Raw genomic sequence first — 25,854 nt, forward strand, 5'->3', positions numbered from 1 at the left:
CGCTATAACGAACATCGCGGGATCCACGGAAAGTGTTCGTAATAACGATCGTTCGGTATAGCTATTTTGAATCGCCGGTACGCTCTTTTGACCAACAGTGAACTGGCATTTCTCACATCCCGCGGCTACACGAGGACTTGTCACGAACTTTAAGCAATGGTTTTCCCTTTTATTCCTTGGGGAAATAATAGCCATCTATCGCTCTTCAACATTCAAACATGATGTAACCATGGGTGGTTTGATGTTCAGGAAAGTTAAAAGTGACCCAAAACACCATTTAATACATCCGGTAGATTTTTTGTTAATCTGTAGATTTTTTTTCAATAACCATGATCGGAATCTTTTGTACATTTGATGATGCTCGGTATAGCCGACTGTTCGGTAAAGCGGTGTTCGGTATAGCGGCGTTCCACTGTATATATGTATCAGATTTTATCAAACAAATACATGTACCAAACAAAGTTTTGTTTAGAGGGGGGGAGTGCAAAATTACTTTGCCTTTGCTATTGGCGGATTCTGCCGGATATAATTTTTAATTGATATATGTTTTAAAAATTCATTACAGAGGCTAGCATATGAGTTTCAGTATGGTGTGCAGTATGCTTGGGTCTTGACTACATTCTCCATTATTCTGGTGTACAGTATCACCTGTCCTCTAGTTACACCTGTGGGTAAGTTTAACTCTTTAATATTTTCCCCCATTTATCCTCCACTTTCACACCGATTGAAGGTGCCTTGTTTTCTGAGCAAGTGCCCCTTTTTTGGTGTTGCTCCCTCAGTTTGAAAAGCATTCCGCCACCACTGCTTCAGACTCAATAGATATTGTTTGCAAAAAGAGAGTGGATTTGACTGCCACAGTTTTATTGACACACGCTGTAGAACTCTGTGGATGACTGCTAGTCAGCAGAAGTCAATGGAAAGAAACTGACAGCTGAAAGTGTCAGATCCAATAACACTGAAGCTGACATTTTAATTTCCTACCTTATCTGGTTACCTTTGTCTGATCATACAAGTCTACGGTGTTGGTCACCACAGCAACCTAACCTGATTCCTTCAGTTGTTTGTCCCTCAGCATGACAGTTAACCACAATATCAGTGGCTCAGTTTTAAATTATTTTTGGGGGGGGCTTTTCTGTTATTGGAATCTGATGTTTGTGATGGGAATTAAAAAAAAAAAAAACATTTCACTGTTCTTGTGCTGCATATGCCAAGAATTATTACAGCTTTAGATCACTTTTAATATTTAACTTCAATAATTTAGAACAGAAGGAGTTAAATAACAAGAAAGGAGGGAAAAGGTCAAATTTTTAAAATCAGCATTGTGTTTGTTATAGTTTACATGTATGTGATGAAACCTATATTGAACCGTTGCTACTATTGGTACATATAGTTGTTGATAATTGCTGGAGGGTATTACATGTATAATGATTTTAATGTGCAATTTGTGTTATAGTATGCTGCTTGTGACTGTTTTATTACTGTTGTTATGTTGTTTTTCAATTAGGGGAAATGGTACCTTATGGGGATACATTCCCATAGGGTTGTGCACAAAGTTTTTCTAACTTCAATGACCCCTAACCCAATTTTCCCTTAGCCTACCCAAACTAATTGTGGTATACTTATGTTTTGGACCATGAGCAATCGATCTAGCCTATTTGTGACACTAAAATTTTGCCTCTAATTAGGATCAGCTGTGACATTTGGGAGACATTGAAATGTCTCCCTCATGTCTTATGACTCCCTAACATGCTTAAGGTAGAACTTAACGGTATGACAAAAAAATGTCTCCTTAAGCGTACATTAATTAACAGGAATTGTCTTGATGACAATATTTGAATGTTTGATCAAATGGAAATTAAAATGTGTTACTATTTTGTATTCCTAGTTAAATTGGTTCGTTTACTACCAACAAAACACAGATTTTACCTGTGCTTTACTTGCAACTTGCTTCAGGGATAAAAAAATTACATTACTGAAAATATAACCAAAAAGCCGTATTGAATTTTAGTGTTGTGTTTAGAAAATCAAATGTAGAAACACAAAGAAGTTGTGGCTTTAAGGGGATATAATTATTTAAAGCGCAACACCTAATCTTGCCCCTTCCTTCAGTGATAGTTTTTCCATTTTGTGATGAACAACACCATTTTGATCAGCCTTAAATTTATGTACATGTCAAGTGTACATGTACAGGGCTTAGTAAGATTACCCACATGTATCTTTGGCAAATATTTCGATGTATATGGACTTGTTTTTGTCTCCTGGGGAGTCCTAATTGTCCCACGGGAATGATTTATATTGCTCCCCAAATGGCCGAGGGCTAATAATGTATTGGCGCCAAGGTCTTTTGTGGTTGCTAGGATATATGATGCTTCATAAAATCCCAGGATTACCCATCCCTGTCATCAGAGATGCGTCATCGGTATAAGGAGCTGGACATGGTACAAGCAAGACCAAATCGTGTCTTCAATAATAAATCCAGCATCTAACGGGTTTGGCTGGAACATCATGTGATATACTATGAGAAACCCAACCATATCATACCATTTTATGTGATATACCCAACCAAATGCGTCTGAAATGACCATTTAGTTTTAAAGGAGCAATAGGCCTTTTACAAATCTTGCACAGCGGAATGTATAATTGAACATTATTTAACAAAATGCCGAAACAGCCATGTACGTGTTAGTCAACAAACATAAGTCTAGTTTAAATTTAAAGTCTTCTTTGAAGATGATGATTGTGTATGTGCCTCTGAATAATCCCCAACTAGAGGCAAATAGTACATTTGTATTAAATTGGAAGTTAAACCAACTTTCCTCAGCATATTCAAGGCTCATGGCAGTAAGGTAGATTTTTTGTCTGCTTTTGTCATGTTTGTGTTTCCAATTATTAAATGAAAGTATAGGGGGTGTGTAATTTGCGTTCAGGTGGTTCAGGAAGATGGCTCCTCCCCAATTTTATAACATATATGTAAAATCTTTGACTCTTAAGTCATTTTATTTTCTGATTGTGCATATACATGTATGTGTGTTTTTCATATATTTTTTTATAATCTGCAGGTTTTATTCTATTTTTGTTTTGTTTTATTGCGTAGGAAGTTCACACAATCAAAAAAGGGGCCACATTAAGTAGTGGATTCCTGAAATTGATTTCAGCAGATTTATCATGTAGCAGCATGCATTAACCGATATCAGCGCATATCAATCATCGTAAAGGTGTCCAGGAAAAAAAACAAATTACTTCAAAGCAGGGTAACAAAAGAAAAACATATGAAATTGGAACAAGGAATGAAGTTCACACCTCCGCAGATGGAGACACACTTAGGGGAATATCGATACATAGACTGTAATGGGACCACAGTATTGGCATACCATGATTTACGATGCTTGTGTTTATTTTGTTTTTTTGATCCAACACGTTTGGTTGGTCCCTGGACACTCCATGCAGCGTCAGAGTTAATGAAGTGTGTCAGAGGGGTCCTCTGAGGTACCATTTGAACCACTTGAGTGTCTTTCACGGGATGTGTCCTGGTCTGCATTTTTGTTTTTGGCCCATGCGGTTCGGGCAGGATCAAGTTTCCCATCTTCTGATTGATCCATTGCACGCATATATCTAATGGTCATCTGCAACACAAACCCAGCATAAGCGTTACGTGTTGAAACCCCTTCCTTCTCACATGTGAGGCGTTCTGGCGGAATGAGACAAAACTGGGCAGAAATGATGGGGTGCAGGTGTTAGGAAAGAGAATAAAACCCTGCGAGCAGCCAGAATGCGTCACATGTTATTTATATCAGAGGAAATGAAAAAGTAACGAAAATTCCTCATTAGGATTTGATCTCGGATCAACTGACATGACTGAGTACATGTTGAAGTCACTATTACTTCCAATGTACCGGTACATGAACCAGTTCATGAATCAGCTGCCTTGCGTCGTGATTTAAACGCTTTTATTACTAATTGTGTGACTAACTCTCCAAAGTCCAACCCATATTCCTCTCACTCACTCACTCATCCCGTGGCCAGATTCGTAGGGATGCCGTGACAGACGTTTAGTTGTTACATTACTAATTGTAAAAAGCCCTTGACATATGCGCACATGGCTTTGCCTCACCCCCTTTGTGGGGTATAGGCGGCCTCGCCGTCTGTCGCCCATTTCACAGGCAAGTCGCCCGCTACTCAGGCAAACAACCACTCTGCAGGCAAACACCTGTTTTGTGGGCAAATGCCTGCTTCGCGGGCATTATAAGTACCCGCTTCATGGTTTCATCAATGAGTAATGTAATCCAGTGTAATACAAGATTACATGTACAAAATTGTAAATGTCTTTATATAATTTTGGGGTCACGACGAAGAGGGTACAGTAACTTCCCAACCCTCATATGACCCTAACACTTATTTGCTAATGTTCTACTCTTTCTTACCAATTTTGATGTACCTTTAGTGATAACTTGTCAATTTTTTGGGAAGTTTAATGTAGAAATTTATGCTTAATAAATGCTGTCATGATTTACTCATATGTACATGAGTCATGTCAGCCTCGGCTACATTTTGACTGAAACGAACACTACAAGTATTGAGAAGCACATGACCATTGTACATGTGTAACTGTAAGAATAATCTAAACTATGGGCTCCGTGTGCCAACGAAAGAGGGTGCCCTTTTACCTAGCAACTCAGTTGTACTATGTACACGCAGTTCTAGTGGTGGCTGTGCGTCGCGGCAAAATTGCAGTCAGCTAGGCAAGATGGTGTCGTCGGTCACCCCAAACTGTACTTTCTTTGCCGGTGAGGGGGTACTTGTGAACGGAGCCGATGTAATTGATCGTGTTAAGTTTTTGCCACTTGCTAAAACCAGAGAGAGCTAACCTTGATCCCCTTTTCAGTCACCACAAGTTGAATTTGTTGATAAGAAAGGATACAAGCATTCTTCCTCAAGGACGCTGCCTTTTTAATTTATAAGGATTCATGATAGGAATGAAGAAAAGAGAAAAATAACAGGATTGTCGGCTTTGAAGATAATCTCAGACTCTAATTGTCTTTCCCGGCGAGTAATAAATCCACTTGGCTCCTCGCTGGCCTTAAGCCTCGGACTCTCAAGAAAGAGGATTTTTCAGTTAGAGCCCGGCTTTTAGCAGGACAGTGGCAGGCAGCGTTATTCACTCGTTTGCAAATTGACGGTGATTTTCACAATCAAATTTGATTGCTCCCAAAGATCAGGGCATTGAAGCAGTCTGCATGTATTTTTGTATCACGTGCGTGTGGTGAATGCCCAGCACTACTTTGGCAGCCATCTTCCTATTTTAACTTCATGAGCAGTTCCCCATTTTAAGATTTTAAGTTCCACATGTAGGTTATTCATTTCACCTGAAATCTTTCAGGGCTCCAAAAAAATACCATTACACATGAACTCTTTCAGTGCCCACGAAATTTGAAAAGTTTAACCCTAAAGTGCCCAACTTCGAGCGTTTTTGTTAATTGTTCAAAATTCTGTAAAAAAAAAAGTAAATAAGTTTTACTTACTAAATTTGTTGTTACTTTCTGGTATATCCTTGGTATATTGGAAAGTCAATAGTAGTCACATACATAGTGATACACCCTGAAACACTGTCCTGCACACAGGGGAATTCCGCATTTTTGCAGAAAATACGAGTGTCAGTGCTGCGCCCTCTCGCAAGAGCTCGAATAAAAAAATAAATACAGGTCGTACAATGTACATGCATGAAAATGGTACCATTGGAAAGAGCGAGAGCGCCCCCTTGTGATAACATGTTTACTCTTCCTCGTACATGTACGAGGTTTGGCGATTTTAATCACGAACATTACCTCGTACATGTACGAGGTTGGCGCTTTCGTACTAACAAATATACCTCGTACATGTACGAGTTGGGCACTGAAAGAGTTAAACAACTAATGTAAAGTCAAGTTTGGGCAGCATTATGTAATGCGTTATGTAATGTCCACAACTGAGCGTTTAAGAGCTCAGTGAATAAAGCTAAAAATGAATTTTTCGAATCTTATACATCCATCATCTAGTAATGGTCAAGGAGATTATAAACAGACTAGGAGTTTTAGATTGTTTCTATCATTACCCTCCTGCTATGTGAACAGTCACAGACAGTCAAAAAATCAATCCTCTAGCCCCTGCCACGCCTTTTACACAGGCTAGTCACCAACAGTCATATTGTATTTTAAGCAAGCACTGTGACTAGTTAAATTCAGTCAACAGACAAAAACAGGCAAGTGGTGCCAGCTGGCACGTCAATCACCTAAAGTCAAAGCATAGGTAGCTCGTATCAAGTTACATAAAGCCAGTCAATCGTACTTAGATTTTTGAGTAGGCTGGGAGCTCTTAACAGTTGAAACATTAATTCACTTGATTTATTTTGACAGCAAGGACTTGGCACAGAATGTATGTTTGCATAGGAGGGTTAATAAGGGAATAAATGTGTGTTCGGGAGGTATTATAACAATCTGTTTAAGACCGGTGGGAGTCTGGATGGGTGATACTTCGCCTCGGGTAATTATCGCCCATCCAGACTCCCACCGGTCTTAAACAGAGTGTTTAATACCGACCGAAGACACATTTATTCCCATTCATAAATACCTTTTCGGTCAAAAAATCAAAACAAGTCAAAAACTAGACATTTCTAACTATTTTGCTTAACAATTTTACTTCATGTTGTATCAAACACCCCTCTGGCTATAATGTGGAATGTCCCTCTACAATTCCTTACCTTATAAGGAGATTGACGTGCGCGTCGCACGTACTATTTGCGCAGAATGCACCTGGGGCGTTGCGTTGAGAATTTAGGACTATAAAATACTGACTCACTGGTAGTATTGCGCATGCCTACGTGAGTATTATGAACGTTCAACCAATAAAACGGTAAGAGGCACTGGATTTTTAGGAGTCCAAATTTCATGTGACACTGGAAAAGTGTTTAAGACCAGCTAGCCATGTCGTTATCATCCGTTTAAGACCGGCCACGTGATGGGCTCTCGACCAATAGGAATGGGTAAACTGTCTTAGGTATTTATGAATTAGAAATATATTATGGTTAATTGGCTGTGTAACAGAGATTACATTGTCTTTCATAATGCTGGAATTGCCCTTTACACTTCATCAACCTGGCTGGGATTGTGTGAAAATTCCCTTACAGAAAATTTAGCTTGCGGCAAGCTTGCGGCAAGCTTGCAGGGAGCTTGCCACAGTCTCATCCAGCTCGCGACAAGCCAAAATAAGTTTGCGACTAATTCTGCAAGCAAAATACAAGCTCGTTGTAAGCTTGTGTGATAGCCGGCAAGCTTGCGTGATTGCTTGCAAGCTTGCAGTAAGCTTGCGTGATGGCCTGCAAGCTTGCGTGATAGCCTGCAAGCTTGCCACATGCCGGCTTACTTTCCTAGCTGCATGAAAACTCCTGCACTGTCTTCAGTCTTGTCATCACTGATCCTACTCAACAGTCAAACAGCCTACATTGTACATGATACACAATGCACATGTAACTCGATCATCAAAGACTAGGAATGAAATTAAAAAGCAATCTTTCCCTTGTGCGGAGGAGAACTGATTTTCCGTTCCAGATTTTCAAATACCTGTTCTCAAATGATGCAATATATCTCATTAGTGTGCAGATCTTTTAGCCATCGTACTGATTGCCGTTGTTTTGTACATGTATCAGCATGACCATTGCAATGCTACTGGCATTGGAATGTACACAAACTTAAAAGCAAATATGAAGTCCAGCAGTAACTGATGCACTGATGTTAAGGAAGAGTTTTTCCATTTTTTCGGGAGGGGGCGGAAATGGTAGTTACAAAGCGCATTTTACACACAGTCCCAGTGCGCTGAACAAGAGTAAGACGAACGTTACAAAGAGTTTTGTGTGAACAATTGTGTTTATACATGGACATGACTGCATTCTCATGTCAAGAATGCACAAAAATGGATATGCACTGGTAAGGGCACAAGATGGCTTTTTTTGTATGGAGCCCAGTCCACAGGCATACATGTACATGTAGTCATAATTTTTATCAAAACTTGTTCTCATAAAAAAACTTTTGAATCATTTTGTTGTTGTTTTTTTTTTAAATTGCAGGTCTCTTGTACCTCCTGTTCAAGCACATGGTGGATCGTTACAACATCTACTTTGCCTACTCCCCGTCTCGCATCGATAAGGACATCCACGACACTGCCATCAACTTTGTGGTGATTGCTGGCATGCTGCTGCAGCTGTCCGTCCTGTTCTTCTCTGTGCTCAGGCTGGGTAAGTTCAAAGGTCAAGGAGAGGTCAAAGGTCAAGTAAAGGTCAATGGGCCAGGAAATCATTTGCTATCATTTGAATGACCAAATTATCACTTACCCGTATAAAACAGGCATGCAACTTTTCCTCGGATCCGCTGATTTCCTCATTTTGTACTTATCATGAAGACCATTACACATTGAAAAACACTGTACAAAGTCTTAGGTGGTTTGGAATTTCCTCGTTTTTTTCCTAAGTGCCCAGTTGCATGCCAGATAAAACATCACTTTTCAAGGCTCTTGAATTGGAAACAACGTGTAGCCGTCACAAAACAATTTGTCTTCTGTAACTATTCCGTGCTTTTACCTATTTTCTGTGAGCACCTGTAATGTCTGTGAATTACATCCATAAAATAAACGCTGCGTCAAAAGGATTTTTTTTCTGAAAATTTTCCACTGACAATTTGGGTGAAGTGAATGTGTGCTCTGGGCTCTACACTGCATTAGAGTTATCATCAGCCAGGCGTCCACTTTGGCATGCACAAGTTCAATCGATGAATAACGGTCGTAGAAGTTTTCACCACTGATGGCGGTTATGCTTCTGCTGGTTGCCTCAAACTCCATAATCAAACAGGACGGTCTGAACTGTATTGACTTCTTGAATCTGTTAACAATACAAGCCATTACAATAAATTCTGATTATAATCAGTTAATCACATTATAATTCATAAATATATTGTTGATGTACCCTAACGTGGCGCGGCCCCCAACGTGGCGCACTTTGATTTTTTGCCTGTAGCGCCTAGCTAGAGCAAAAGTTTTAACTGAAATTTCACAGAAAGTGACATTTCATCAAGTTCTAAATACTCCCGTTCATAAATCGTGATTTTATTCACCCGTTACAAAGTTAGAAGAAAAAAATATTTTGGCGTGATTTTCCGATTTTATTTTCAAGTGCAAAGTGAACACTTAGAAAATGCACCGAAAAATAAGAAAATAATTTTCTGAAAAACATCTGGCTGGGTATGTAAGTAGAGATAATAATGATTTATCAGAATTTATCAAGTTAACAGAAATTCTTAATGTTAATTTGGAATTTTCTGAGATTTATTTAAGTGCGCCATGTTAGGGAACGCTCCGCGAATTTGTGCCCAATTTCCGGACGCCACCGTTTTTGAATTTCGGATTAAACTTTATGACACCGAAATAGTTCACAGAGGTTAAATAGCATGCATTAATAAGGTCAAAGTACTAGTATTTTACTGCATGAATTTGAGGTTTGTCAACAAAGAGGTTTGGCAACACTACACGAGGAAAGTTGGGTAAGCTTCGAAGTGCGCCACGTTAAGGAACACGACTATATACAATCAAAGTAACAATATTACCATTTGACTTATGACTTTGTTGGGACTTTGTAGCATAAAGCCGTATCACCGAGTCGGAACAAAAACAGGTAATTTTGAAGCATTGACGAACCGACAGGATAACGAGAACAACTTTTAAATTCTGGGCACACGTGCAAAGGCATGCACCTCTGCATATTGGGTTCACGGCATGGGGTACCATCACTATTGTCCACCTTAATTTCCTTACTATTGTTCTCCTTTGTTTCTATTGAAATCCCTAACGCTATGGCTTTTCTGCTGTGGGGTACCAAGATTTCTGAAGACTAAGTTGTGGTGTACCATTGACCCTATTGTTGCTCTTTGTTCTCATACCATGTACCAAGTACAGCCGTGTGTGTGTGTGTGTGTGAGAGCACTCTTCAGTGCGCAGATAAACATTAGTCCTCACAGTGGCCAACAAGATTTTGACTAACTTTCAGAAACACAAGTTAGTAAAGGATGGTTCAAATGGTCTTGTTAACTGTTTGGGGCTGCCCTACCAGTCACATCACTGGCCTTTAATAGCATTGTATGGTTTTGTGCTTAGGACATAGGAAGACACCAGCACATAATACCAAAGGGTCATCACAGGTTGTTTCTTTTTTTCTTTCTTTCTTTTTTCCCCCTTTTTTGTTGCCTAACATCTCCGCATAACCTTAATTTGGGTAGCTATTTCATCCACCCCCATACTCAGAGATGAAATGTATGACTTTTGAATTCATGAAAAGTTATCACTTTTTTCAAAATGTTTGTTTTTCCATGGAATTCCTGGCTACGTCGTGCCATAGTGATAATAATCTACTTTCCAGATTTCCATGCGATTAATTCAAAACTACTGTTCTGTTGTTTCAAAGTTGGCTTACCCAGGTCTTACAAATTTTCTGGCAACATTTTAAAATCTTGTGCAAAAATTCATTCCTCTCATTTTTTTTGTAAGAATGCTTTTCAGAAACTCCCCTCCCTCTTCCCCTTCCTGTTATCATGTAAGTCAATCTTGAAACCCCACGAATGTGCTGCAAATGTCACATTTAGCCCCAAGGCCCAAGAGCATGTCGCTGTAATCAAATTGGCGCGTGTTAAGTGCTTGGATTTGACCGTGCCGTCTTGTGACATCCAGTGAACAGCTAGAGCCGCTTCATTATTTCGAGGGAGGGGGGGGACCTGTATGTGCCCTCCAGTAATGACCAGGTGTTCTCAGCTGCCATGCAGCAAATTTGATAATGTCATCATTGATTGACTGACAGACAACCAGACAGGCCAACATAGACAAACAGAGACAATTAAACAAAAACATGCACTTCGCCAATAGGAGAGCTGTACATGTGTACATAGTTTTGGCCTAATCTGGAATCTGCTTTTAGATTGTTTTTCTTTTAAACAGGCTTTGTATGAGCTGAGCTTTTAGATAAGAATTTTCCAATTAAATCAGGCAAAATTGCCTATTTATTTTATGGGAAGAAATAGGGCATACCGGTACATGTACCGGTAAGACAATCAGCCTATTTTGCAGCTAACTTCACTGAGAATGTACCAGATATACAGATTTTGATTGGCTACATGTATCTTCAAATTAACGTCTGAATGTGGTTACATGTATACTCTGTCAACAATTGTTCAGGTGTATTACATAATTCCATTTCAGACTTATGAATAAAATATCCTACTTCCTATTGCCTCTTTTACATGTTGGTTACATAGGTTTTCTACCGGTATCTTCTTATCTAACCATTTTCTTGGGGGGGGGAGACATGTAGTTTGGGTTTTGTTTGTGTATCCTATGGGAGTTCTACTACCCAATATGAATATTCTATGGGTGTATAACGCTATAACCTGCCAAAGCTTAGATAATCCAATAAGAAAAAGGTTGACCATAACTCCTCGTTTCGGACGGTATACTCTGCCCATCTCCTGACAACGGTCACAGTATACTGTCCCAAACATTGCAAACCTTCAAATCTTATTTGACTTGCAGAATCCAACAGATAAAGCAAACATTGTGTTTTGAAGATCAACAACATTCAGCAATGTTTGGATCTTTAATTGTTGGATTCAATCAGGAAATCAGAAGATATTTATCCAAGCTTCGTGAAAATTAACAGGCCTTTAGATCTGTAGACAGTATTGCTTTTCTAACCATTGCATGTATTTGTATAATGCATTATGGCATTGAGGCAGCATGGCTCGATCATTTGTGCATGGTGCCCTGCCTACAGACGTGACTGCTCTTTCAAGTTTCCAGGGATGTGAGCAGATAATCATCATACATTGACATTTAAATTAATGCACTCACACTAGGAAAAAACGGAGTGCCAACAAAAGATTTGCATCGCATATGTACGTTGCACTATGGTACATACATGTATAACATTGTGTGAAGTGCTTTTATATACACCCACATAACATCATGTTTAATTTACTTTAGTCGACATGCGTAGATAAAGTGATTTTTCATCTCAGCTCTTGAAGAATTACGTGTATGTACTCAAAATAGGAACTAATAGTCAAGTACTTTTTAACAAGAGGAAGAAGAATGAGTATTGAAAAAAAAAACTGTTGTGTTTGAATAACTACACATGACAAATACTTGCTATTTGGTTGTTATCATGGTACAGTACATGTACATGTACTGATACATTATGTTCATATCAATCGCTTTAGCATAAACCTGCATGACAGTGAGAAAAAAAAGTTCTCAAGTACAAGTTCATGTATTAGTGAGATTTCAAACGCACATTTCAAACCTTGTCAAAGTACTTGTAAACAATAATCAGATATCTTTTAATGCAGCAATAAATCCTTGCTGAAAGGTTTGGGAATAAAGGAAGATATATTGCACAGCAGAGGAACTTGGACGAATCCATTTCATGTGAATGTACACCTTTTTGTGCACTGATATGATTGGACTGTACAGTTAGGGAATTTCTGTTAACTTTCATGATGTTTGAGTCTGGTATCAAATGAGGTTGTATTTCTCTTTCCTTCTGGATAAATCACCTATCTTTTCCAGTTACAATCTTTTATTGTTGATTTTTCATTTGATTTTTTCTTTTAGGATGTACATGTCATCACTTCTCTGTCCTTTATAGGGAATATACATCATTTGCTTTTGCTGTAATTTTCAGAAATGGATGGAATTGAGGGGTTGGAAATATATAGCAAATATAGTTACACTGACTTTTTTGAGGTTTTGGGTTCGAAAATGCTATAAAAACCAAGAAAAACAATCATTTTCCTGTAGTCTGGTTCCCTGACTCCATATAAGAAGAAACAGAGCAGTTTACATACATTGGGGAATTGTAAGGTCAGGGATCCAGTCTAGCTGGCTTGTACCCCTTCATAGGTGTGTAATCGATTGCAAACAAGTGCGACGGTCAATTTGGGCCAGTATTTGGAAAAAAAGCCAGTTTTTTTCCAACGCTGGTCGGCCGACCAGCGTTGGAAATTGATACAAAAATACCACTTTTCTTGAAAATGACAGTATACCAGGTACCATGATTTTACAGGATGCTTTACACTGTCATTCACTAACAGTCCAGCAAGGTATTTCAGAATGATTTGGTAGTTTTATTTTTTGATGTTTGCAAATGTTGTATTTTCCCTTTAAAGTGTTGAAGAAATTAAAGGCACGTAAAGACCACTAGCATTTATCCCCAAAGTAACCTACATTGTGTATAGCGAATAATTATCAAAATGCTTACTTGGATTAAAAATCATACTGGTACTAAACACCCGGGAATTCTTTCCTCAGGCTTGCTGTCGTTTAGAAGAAATCAAGAAATGTTGGTGATTTCCAATGATCAGTCATTTGACTGATTGTTGGAAAGAAAGAGGTTTATTGGTGAAATCATGTTTCGTGATCAAAAGGTTGTGCATGGTTTTCACTGTTTTCTCGAAAGGTATAATATCCACTGAGCTGAAAGCTCAACAGGTTAGGTTTTGAAGATTCTTTTGATTTTTAGTGATGTTATTATTGGAAACGAAACAAAAAATGTTTTCCATTTACCAATGCTTTGGTGTACTTTGCTGTTGTCCTCACATCCGAAAGCTGGTACTTCATTTGAAACTATTGAAACAGTCAACAAGATAAATGAAAGTAACCACTCACTGTACGTCAAAAAGGAAGTCAGTCACAAAACACCTGTTATTGTGAATGAACACTCAATGGATAGTCCAGGGCGTGACTCTCCCCCACCAAAAAGTAGCATTTTCCATTATTCCCCGGACATTTCAGTTGGCTACCAAACAGTGTTTGCAGAATATCCACAAACATGAACAATGTTCCAAGTAGTCAGGCTGTTAATTCCAATAATAATGTGTTGGTAGTCTGACGGCAACATCTATGTAAGCATCCGTTGTCCGTCATCGTGATGGCTTTTCCACTTTAGTGCATTTCACTTTAAGCTAAGCTTAAAGAGCAAGAAGCACAAAGTAACCTTGAATGAAATGGGGCAAACACTTTCCCTTGATGAGTTGATATGTCCATGCTTTGTTTGAATTCCCCCTTTTTTTAAAGCATAAGACACGCATGAGTTTCCCATTGAGAAATCACCCCAGATACATGTAAGTAGCAAATTATCGGATTCCGATTTTTGAGACAGCAGTGTTCTGAATATATGCATAGCGATCTTTGCACATATTACTAAAAGAAAACAAAAATCGAAGCCTTAACAAAGTGTAGAGAGTAGAACATGCTTGTTCAAAAGCTTTCTGAAAATGTACCAGTTTTAAAATTCTTTAAAGGAAACATAAAGTGGAAATTCAGCTCATCTTGTTTTCATGCACATTACTATGTGTTGCAACAATACATACAAGATCTTAATACTTGTTTTCATTGGAAGTGACAAGAAAGTGGTAGTTTTTCAATTATTAGCAAATCCTTTCATCAATACATGTAAGAGGGCGCTATTTTGCTTTTGTCACACAAAGTACTCCTTAAAGTGCATATGACCAGTACAAAAATATGTCCTTTAAAATTACCCACAAAAGAAAGTTTTGAAGAAATATTGGCCACTACTATTGTCCAAACAAGCTGTTTAACATTAAACAAGTAAAAAGTGGAACTTACTCCAAGAAAATGAAGAAAAGTTTGATATATATTTGTACACAAAGCTATGGAGACACGACTGTTCTGCCTTGAATGACATCACGCTTTGGCTCATGAATATATGGAAATTTTCATTAGCTTAAAAACTAAAATGTTGAAATTTCTTCCCTTCTATTGCTACAAAGAGGTGGAAAGTCATAGTTACATGGCAAGAAAGCTGTATTAAATGTATTCAAGTCATAAAAATCCTATTACATGTTCCCTTTAAAATCTTCGTTATTATGATAAATACTGGTATTCTCATGCATTGAAACGCTGCTTGAATATCCCACAAATGTTAATGTTGGGTGCCTACTCGGTTCATGTTTCACACTTACCTCCCATTAAATCGGTGTTTACCCCAGACCTATAGTAACTTGCCGTACGCATGCATGCCTGTACATGTAGCCGAGCGCACGTACTGTGTAAAGCAATTCCCCATACACCCGACCATTTATCAAGGGGGGCCTAAAGTAGGGGGGAAACACATTATCGATCTGCAAAGGGATTTTTCCCGAGTACTACCTACAATTGTATTGCTTATGAGTTTTGTGATTATAATAGTTATTGCTTCCTCGTTTCCGGATTTGTATATTATTTTAATTTCATAGAGATATGCAGAGAAAACAAATTTGTAATGCCATTGTCAGTAGAAATGTAGTAGATAAGAAATTTCAATTTCACGTCTTTGAATTTGAATAAAGACACATGCACGGGTATACATATGTACATGCAGTACATCAGTGGCTTGAAGATGTTTTTGCCAAAGGAAAGATGTTTTAAAATAATGTTTATGTACTGACTTTTCATAAAAAAGAAGGAAAAATCAATATTGGCGAGCTTAATTCTAGATTGCACTCCTCAGTTTACATGTAGGCCTAAATATTATTAAAAGCTTGTTAAACAAAATCCTCTATAGATGTAGAATTGGTATCTTATGGGATCTTCCTTGTTGAAACGTCCGATAAATCTAGCTGTGTGAGCATGATACATGTAATTACAAACACACTTTTCCCAACATTTTCCCTTCACCGGAAACCTTTATTTATTCATGTGAATAAATCACGAGTCGTACCAGGTAGAATTACAACGTCTGTGCTGATCACTCCATCCTGGACCAAGTGGCTCTTCATGGAATGAATCTGTTACCGGTCCCCTGTGGATGCTTTGGGATTAGGTCACCTTTAGCTCTGTGCCTCTATGGTATTGCTCAGGTTTGCGTTAAGGGTACAGAGGAAAGTGACCCTATAGTGCCTGCCATTGTCCCTTACTTGAGAAGCCCTTTAGCTTGAGTGGCTTTCAGCCTTGTCAAATAGGCACATTTTGAAAAAAAATAAAACAAAAACAAAAGCCGAAAAGCAAAAAAAAGGGAGAAAAGCCAATCCCCCCCCCAAAAAAAAACACTAAAAAAAATTGTATTTGAAGGCTTGCATGGTGAAGTAATCAATAATAATAATAATAATGCATCTCAGCTCGCTGGGGAGTATTTTTTTTCATTTCATTTCAAATTGGTTTATTATAAAGCATCATGAATCGCAGCCAAGGGCTGAATTGCACATGATTTACATTTTCGTTTTAACAGCTAAAAAATTACAATAATACTATAACATTACACTAAATATGATATATATGTTAAAGTGTTCCTGATAAAGCTTACACAACACATCACAAGAAAACAATTAAAATATAATAAAATGAAAAGTTCCCCCAGTCTGTGAAAACTAAAACCCAATTTTCGTAAAAACAAACAGGCACATTAAAAAAACATTGGATATTATACAATACAGTATATAGCTTGATGCTGCCTGTTAGGCGTAAGCAAGCTTATTCAATCACAATAACCATCTCTGCCCTCACAGGTACCCATTTACTCCTGGGTGGAGAGAAGCAATGAGTGACAAAGTGCCTTGCTCAAGGGCACAATAAGAGTACATTTGAGCCAATGAGAGTACATTTACGGTCATACCATATAACAAATCTCTTTTGTGAGTTTTGAGGTTCAGATAAAAGTTTCCCTAAGTTCATTCCAGAACCTCACAAACACTTGGTGCAAGCAAGTATCAGAGTTTCCTCTCAAAAACAAAGTTACAATTGACAGCATTTCACCAGGACATTTATCACATCTTGGTCAGTGATGACTGATTTTCATGCAAGGCACATGCAAGACCATCAAGTGATTTACGCAGTGAGAATTAATATTTAATCAGTGTCTTCTCTCCCAGATGCTCGCTCTGAATCGGAGGAGCTAGTATCGCAGATGAGTCATTCCAATCTGTGGCTCGATGTTCTCTCTTAAAATAGGACTCTGTCAAGCCGGGCACGTTGTAATTCAAAGAGAGACAACTCCACTGACGTTCCCCTTTGAGATGCAGACATTCTGGAAAGAATGTAAAGTTTTTCCATTGATCTCCCAAGAATGTGATGTTGAACTCAAATGTGTGTAATTAGAGATTGTGATAAGACCTTGTGACCAAAATAAAAATATTCTTGACAATTGGTTTGGTAATTGTCATTGGGCTCTTCAGTATAATGTGCTATTCAGGTTCGAATCCCACTCTGGTGTACCTTGTCAGTTTCTGGGATTTTTGTTTGTTTGTTTATGTCATGATTTGTAAACAAAAACATGTCAACAAAAAAGGCTGTATCCTCGAGAGCAATTACCCAGGTTTGCAGCATTGCTAATGTTGCTATTTTAAGGCACATACAGGTTTAACGTGTACAGTGTGTACATGCATGGCTTCTCAGACTAGCACCTTGTTAATAATGACACCTTTGGAGATAAAACGGGGGGAGGGGGGGGGGATTTGTCAGGATTTTTTTTCCATATTTCAGGATGTTTTTAAAACTCCATTGAGAAATTTGGAACTTGTGAGATTTTACCTTAAAGGTTTCTTTGCCTAGAAGGGTAAAACGAAAGAAATTGGTATTTGAAGGGGTGCCTTACTAATAGGCTAATACAAACAGATACAACATTTGTACGGTACGTTTCGTTTGGTCCTGTGCAGCACAAACCCATTGTTTCAGATTTTGATTTCGTATTGGCACAAATGTTCAACAGAAGAGGGGAAAACATGACACTCTTCATTTTGGAAGACAAAATGCATCTTTTTGTACTGCTGCCCCTATCATGTGAACCAAAGAGTTACTTTTCGTTCTTCTTCAGTAACATCTTAACCGGGGCTTTTGAAGGACCTCCAGATTGGGTGCCCTATAAAATGCTAGATTGTGTGGTAGTGTAAAGCCCAGTTTATAGTTGGTCGCGCAATGATAAACGTCTCACGCTGATGGTCGCTGAAGGCTGAGCCCTTTTCGGACAGTCTATAGTCGTCCAGCAACATTTGTAAGAATACGCTCAACGGTTGGAAGCATACGCGCGTCAACGCGCTATGCGCGCACAATTTAACTGTGAAGTGTGACGATCAAGCGTTGCCATTACTGAACAAAATATTACTATTTCTTGCTCTGGATATTGTTTCATGCTACATTCGTTAAAAATGCAGGTAAATAACAAAATAAATGGATAACATTTTTTATCATTGATTTCTGATGTTTGTTTTTCAATATCAGGTAAAAAAATCATGTTTAAGAAGTAATTTGCTGGAAAATTTTTAAAGAATAATTTGTGTGAATTTTTGATTCAGTCATCAGCCCAACAAAAATGCGGGGAAATTGCTTTACAAAATGTTTCTTGTCCCCACCGCCTAAACTTAAGGATGGACGTCCATTTTGTTCCATAATCTCAATGCCATATTTGCATATTCAATATTTGTTATGGCTCAAGCAAGCCCCTTGGTCAACTGATGAAAATTGAGGTCAGCGCCATGTCAAAGTTAAATTATTGAACTCTGTAGCGATGTCGCCAGCGTCCTTCAGCAACTAGTCGCTGCAGCTTCAGCGACGACTATAAACTGTGTTTAAAATGATCACGCGTCAGTTTTTCAGTCGCGTGACCATCACGTGAATGACTATAAACCGGCTATAAACAATGCCTTGATGTACTGATTTTAACATTCTACTTCCTTTATTTTTAATATGAGAATACCACGGTTCAACTCACGTCTTGATCCTAACTTGTCCAGACCACATGGGATTGAACAAACAAAAAAAACCTCTCCTTCTGCAACCCAATCAGTTAATCCATGTGCAAACATCTCCCTTTCTCCCGCTACATCACCAAGGAGCTATGAAGGTTTCTCGCCGTCATCTCATTTCTGACACCCCCCCCCCCCCCCCCCCCCCCCCCTATTTTTTTTTACTTCATCTATGAAGCTGAAGAGGCAGTGGACTGCTGGCCTGATTCTGATGATCTGCCCAGCCACCCGTGAAATTTCCAATCATCAGACTTGGCTGGTTGCCTTTGAGCTGTTCTTGTCATCATTTTGATGATGGATTACTACTTGTACTTTGAAATGTTTGGTTTGTGGAACCTTATAGCTTGGTGTGTGCAGTTATAAATGTCAATTTTGTTGTGATGCACGAGAAGAATTTGGGTCGTTCTAAGAATTTGGGGTCCACTTTTGTCTCCATGTCAGCTTTTATTATATAATTCTGGATGCACTCCTTAAAGTGATTATGAACAGTAAAGTACAAGTACCTACCCAACATATAACCAAATTGTTTGAAGTCATTCTTAATCTTAACCAGTTCACGTTGGATGATGTGTATTATACACACAAAGGTTTTGCGGTATTCGGAACGGGAGATGGGTAAACACGCACTGAGCGAGGCCAAAAATATCTGTCTGTAACCCGCTCGCAGTGAGCGAGGCTGGAAATATCAGGGTGTGCTCCCCGCAGATGAAGACCTGAACCCGGCTGGCATTGAGGTTTGTGAAAACAATCCCGCGCCTGGGTCTGGACAATGTCAAAATAATCCCGGCGCGAACTGGTTAATACTAAATGACCAAGAAATGGGGATGGGAAATATTGTCACACTTTGAACCATAAATTTATAGAGTGACCAATATACATTTAGCATTGGTTTTCAAGACTTGAAAGATTGGAGAAATTCCAAGGAAAATGAAAAAATAGTTGCATAATGCCAAAGATACTATGCTTTGTGTTGAGAGATTAAATATATATGCACACACCTCATTACTGTCCCTTGACTTATTTTGATCAATGCCCACAGCAGGGTATCATGCATTCAGACATCCCTGAAGTCACATCATGAATATAAGTAGGTTGCATTATCGGCACAAGGGGCTTACTAAATTGGCCAGTTTTTCAAATCCCATTAAGCGACCTCACCTGTTCCCTGTGCAATTTTCCCAACTGTACATGTATTTTAAAATCAGTATAGTCTTACATTCTTTCGTTGCCTCCGAAATCCATATCATTGTCACTCGTCTATCAGCCCGGCCGATTACCCTCCGTGGGGTGTCCGAAACGACACGCTACTTCTCGCCAATTCATGTTTACCATGCATATTGTTCATCAAATGAATAGTATTACTTTTTTTTGTCAATCTCTTCCGCCAGTCTCAATTACTTTCATTGACGGTTGTCTAAAATTACACAAAGGTGGGAGGCGCAGAGGAATTGTGTGTTTTTCTGATGATGAAACGGCAGACGCACGCTGTGTGTTTGAGCTTCTGATGTGTCAGACAAACAAGGGGGATGTTTGAGGTAAATAACCTCTCTCTTGGCTCGTGTTCTATGCTGCTGGAACTTGGAATCAAGAAAAACAAGCATTCCAATCAATAAAAAGAGGGCCTTAGGCGAAGTAAAAAAAAAAACCATGTTTCTCGTCCCCGCCCGCTTCCTTTTTGGAGGTCGCCTGGATTTTTTTATTATTTTATATTTTTGAAAAATGCAGTAAAAAACACTTAAAAAGTCCACAAATTCATGGGAAAATAAATACTTGCGAAATATGTGACCAATACAACTCTAAATGACACTGTAAATATGTTCAGTTCTCTTGTCCAACTTGTCTTTCATTTTAAAAGTGTCTTGAACAGTGGAAACACCAAAGGTTGCAGGAAAGTTTAAAAAATAAAAAGCCCCTCTTCCTCCTTTTTTTCAAAAACCTGGACAAGAAACATAGGTTTTTTTTATTCGGCCATATATGTATCAATCCCAAAAGGACCTTTTAGGCAACATTTTGCATCTCAAAATAAATTTTTATATGACCGGAGAAAGATGCATTTTGTGCACTTACTACATTTGGTTGTGCACTATTACTTTTTTTCTCAATCTTTATAATAGATAGGCATCTAGCTTTTCTGATTCATTTTAGATTGAAATATCCACCCCTGACTTCGGGAATACTATGTACATGAAGATAGCAGATGTGTTGAGATACTTTTTAGGCATCAGATTCCCTATCTTTTGAATTAATTGTATCGATTAATTAATTGTTAAACGTACATGTACATAAATTTATGTGACCATAACATGAAGGATACATGCATCTTACATTGACGTGGGTCAAATTTGAGCATTTACCCCCTCAGTTACGCATATCATCACAAAGTACATGAAAAGATGAGTTTCAGATTTGTCATGAGCGCTTAATTTATGTCTTCATGAAAACAGTGATGTTTTCAGTGATGAAAACAGTGATGGTATATCTAACAGTATTAAATGCGTCACTAGTGGGGCAGCATTACCCCCTCCTCTTTCCAAAATATATTTGTGAGCAGAAAGTTTTTTTCCTTGGATGATTTCTTCAAAGTTCATCTGTCTGTTCTCAGCTGAAAAAAAATCAAGGAATGAATTGCTATATATTCTAACCAGATATAGAGGGAAAATGTTTATGAAAGAAAAAAAACATGTACTACACTGTAATTATTTTGTCCTTAAAAATAGTATTTTCCCTACATGCTATGCTTGGAGATTGATGTGTATTAGTTCTGTAGGAATCACGATGACACACTCAAATATTAAAGTTTGAATCTTGTTTAATCTTGATATTATCATGTGCTAATTCTTTTTTATCTCATCGGAGAGCACATAACTTATAGATTTGAAAAGACTATTTTTATTGCGGGAGTGGTCTTATGAGCGGGACCCTGTGGGGTACTTGTACAAAGGGAACAATGGTACCCCATAAGTCAATCTTTGTCTAACGATGACTCACAATGGACATTTTAAGGAAGAGGGATAAAAGGAGAACAAATCAAGTACCCGATCAACCCCATCCGTAGGATTGCGTATATATGTGCCAACTTTCACACATTCTCATCACTTAACCCTAACCTTTGCTAAGAACCATCCTCAATCCTCCAAAATCCTCCAAAAATGTTGCAACTCCGCCTAAATTTTTCAAAATTTTCAGACAGTCCTGCTGCAAAATGCATTAATCGTCAATCCTCCAAAATCCCAAAATTTTGCACTCGTGTTTAAATGAAGGATAACCAACGCCAAATCCTTCAAAATCATCAGACAGTCCTGCCTCAAAATGCATTCATCCTCAATCCTCCAAAATCCTCTTGTGCTTCAATCACCATTCATCCTCAATCCTCCAAAATCCTCATGTGCTTCAATCACCATTCATCCTCAATCCTCCAGAATCCTCATTGGATTCAATCACCATTCATCCTCAATCCTCTAGAATCCTCCAAACCCGCCAGGAGGATTTTGGAGGATTGAGGTGGGTTAGGGTTAATGTTGTAACCTGATGAACACTTACCGGTATGAAACTCAACCTGAGTCCGGGCCTCAGCAATACACAATGGAACATACTGAATATCTGCATTTTCTCTGCATGTGATTCTGCACAGGTTCGGTGGACCCTCGCTCCATACTACTCTCAGTGTTCCTAGTGCTGTGCATTGGCCTGTACATTGCCAAGGTCTGTTTCAATATCTGGATGGGTTACATCCCGCCGGCGTACGATGAGTTTACTAATGTGGAGGACCAAGCTCCTTCCACTGAAGATGAGGTCAAGGTAAATCTGTGGTTCTTCACTTTGTATTATTAACTGTTATTATATCTGTAAACAGAATCCAGAGACCGTGCAATCCTCTTGCACAAGTACCTTGTGCAAACCTAGTGTTGAGTGGCTAGCCTCGTTAAAATCTGGCAGCCATCAAAATCAATCATTTTGCCTCCTTCCACGGAAGATGAGGTCAAGGTCAATTTGTGGTTCTTCACTTTGTATTATTAACTGTTATTATATCTGTAAACAGAATCCAGAGACATGTAATCCTGTTGCACAAGTACCTTGTACAAACCTAGTGTTGAGTGGCTAGCCTCGTAAAAATGTGGCAGCCATCAAAATCAATCATTTTGCCAGATTTAGGAGGGTTAGGGTTGGACACAGTATCAAAAACCTCAAATATTGGCCTCTTGATGGAATACAGCACTTTTAGTGCCAGTATTTGTACATCTGCGTGTACAGTCACAGATGTCGCGCAATTTACAAACAAATAGAGCTTGGTAAATTTTCTTTTTGGTTAATTTTCTTCTTGGAGTTGGAATTTTTTTTAATTTCAGAAAAATAAGAGTACACAGAACAATTCTCACTGCACAGATACATTTGATATTTCGGGGATGTAAATCCTCTCGAGAATTGCAAAACGAGATTTTTTTTTGGGGGGGGGAAGGTGGGGGTTTAATTGAAGATAACATTTCTGGCACCATTTACTCTTTTTTTTTTAAATACCTGGCTGGTCAAGCAGTACTTTCCTTGCTTTTCTTCTCTGGGTCCCGGGTTCAATTCCTGCCTAGACTCAACATTTGACTTGGGTTTTCAGTCCCTACCTGGTTCTGTTGGTTTTCCCTGAAATAGCCAGGGTTTTTCTCACAAAAGTGTACATTTCTCCATTGTCATTCTCCCTCTTGGTTTCTGTATACTTCCAAGCTACAGTGTCTGAAGGCACTTTTGAAGAATTCTAAATTTCAATTCAAGAAAAAAAAAAAAAAAGCTGCAGTGTCTGTAAACTGTTTTAAGAATGCTTGGTTCTAATACCAGGAAGAGTTAAAATGAAATAACATTATCAAAAAAAAATTACCTGCAAAATGTCCTGCTATTCCTTATCCCATTTTTGTTCTCCCATTGTCTCTGTAACAGCACTTTATTCCTGATGTTCTACAAGAAAGCGGAGATGATAAGGACGAGGAACAAGGGGGCGCGACAGCCCTGGGCGGCACCGCCCCCAAGCACGCTTACGGTACCATGGATGGACAGGTTGGGGAGCGCATACACTACGGCCACAGGGACACGCCCGATACCTCCGATGGGGAATGAGCCACTATAGTCCAGCCAGTCATAACAATGGGAGGTCACACATCGAAGCCTGGTTGGGTCGACAGCCTAGACAAATCTGATGAATCAACTTGGATATGTGTTGGGGTTGAGCTTATTGTGAGGTAGTTTTTGACGTGGTTTTTATGCTGGAATAATTTGTATGAATTGTGTATTTGAGATGGAATAACTGCCGATCTTGAGTTGTACTTAGGACATAGTACTTGAACAGAATACTTATTATCAGAAATCAGTGACACAGGGATATATTGTGCAGTTTGGTCATTGATAGCTCTCAAAGATATATCAATATATCTTGTTGGAAAATCAGAGCATAATCATTATAGGCGGCAACAAATTGAAAATTGAGGAGTTGTGATTTAGTAGCTTGTGAAAGTCTTTTCTTATTGGCTTTAATGTGTGGGAGGTTTGTTGTTTCTCTGAAGGAGGTGGAAAACTGATTGCAAGTTTCATATGAAAGGTCACATGAAAAGTTATTAGAAAAGTTTAAAATTGCAATATGTGAACAGACTTACATGTATAGTAGTGATGAAGTTAGGGTATAATAGACTCATCAGTCGAGGTGAAAAAATACAGAACCTGGTTGAAACTGAAATCCCAAGTTAAAAAGTTGACCCAAGTGAGAATTAGACCTGGGTCATTGAGGTCAAAGACAAGAGAAGTGCCCATGCACCCATACACATGTCGACTTCAAGAAATGGAAAAAAGAAAAGAAGGTTCATTGATCAGCTTGTTGCCCTTTTTTCATCCCAGTTTAATGAAATATATATTTGCAAATCTAATGCCATGAGCTTAAGTTGATTACTCAACTTTGAGAGAAAAAGGTCATAGCACCCCTATATCGTAATTGTTGGCAAGGCTTACATGCAAATCCTGGGCCCAATATTGTTGATAGCATTGAGGTTCCATTGGCCATGAACGCAGAGTGATCATAGTAAAATGGATTATATATACAGCAGTGGTCAAACTGAGAGCTTTAAAATTAAACTAAGGACCAAATCGGTCAGTTGCATAATCAGATGAGAATTACAGGAAGTAGGGTACAGTAAAGCCAGACTTGGGCGCCGGCGTGTAATCCGACTAGGCTTAATTGGCCACACGATTGTAGGGAAGGCAGGAGAGTTAGTTCTGTTTGTTGTACAGAAATGAAAGATTTACTTAAGCCCCAAATGCAGCTACTGTTAACTCCTTTGAATAAATTTAGCATATTGCAGTGTTTGAATGTGGATCATCTCTTCGTGAAACGTAAACAATATCTGTATGAAACAAGAATATTTCCCATTTCACTTTCTTTCCAATCTGGGTTAAGTCAACAAAAGCTTTTGTTTCCCTAGGTTTCGTTTACCCAGTTATTTGGGTGTTAATGACAAAACCCTACACACAGATGGTGCAGTTGGAAAGCAAGTGGGGCATTTGGACCAGGTCCCAGGAGTATGTCATCGTAGACATTTCTCAAGTTAGACTCATGGTTTGGGAAAACTCAAGGATAACAAGCAAATTAGTACATGGGGTTACATGACCTCCGGTTAAGGGAAAGCTATAGTAAGACTAGATAATCTTCAGAATAAGTTGATTGTGGTGAGCAAGAGTTACTAGACTCTTCATTTGGTACACTGTCACAAAAACCTACATTGTATAATGAAAGTATGAAAGGTTTGCGGTAACACCATGTGAATTTTATCTCGCTTGAGTTGTGTGGTTCTGAGAAGAACCAGTTGTTTTAACTCGATGTTTCGAACGGTGTGCTCTGTTCGTCATCAGGAGACAGAGCAAACTTCGAAACGTTAAGCTTAAACAACTGGTTCTTCCCAGAATCACACAACTCAAGAAAGATAATATTCACATTTACCACAAACCTGCCATACTTTGTTCATGCCCACCATGCAAACCTACAAGTCCCACTACAGGAGTCAGTCATGATTTGTTATGATCCTCCATC

The 25,854-nt window shown here is 38.7% G+C and overlaps 1 protein-coding gene across 5 annotated transcripts in view; it reads left to right on the forward strand.

The window, feature by feature from the left end:
* The window catches only part of LOC119742426 (calcium permeable stress-gated cation channel 1-like), an 87,757-nt gene extending 62,544 nt beyond the window's left edge, over positions 1-25,213 (forward strand). For all 5 annotated transcript variants that reach the window (XM_038218346.1, XM_038218370.1, XM_038218362.1 and 2 more), the window contains 4 exons: positions 566-671; positions 8,096-8,263; positions 22,429-22,595; positions 23,721-25,213. In XM_038218346.1, coding sequence (XP_038074274.1) covers positions 566-671; positions 8,096-8,263; positions 22,429-22,595; positions 23,721-23,897 — 618 coding nt within the window. In that variant the 3' untranslated portion in view covers positions 23,898-25,213. The remainder of the gene's footprint in view (positions 1-565; positions 672-8,095; positions 8,264-22,428; positions 22,596-23,720) is intronic.
* Positions 25,214-25,854: the final 641 nt, after the last annotated feature.

The sequence above is a fragment of the Patiria miniata genome, unplaced genomic scaffold (assembly GCF_015706575.1).
Source record: "Patiria miniata isolate m_02_andy unplaced genomic scaffold, ASM1570657v1 HiC_scaffold_11, whole genome shotgun sequence".
Taxonomy (NCBI): Eukaryota; Metazoa; Echinodermata; class Asteroidea; order Valvatida; family Asterinidae; genus Patiria; species Patiria miniata.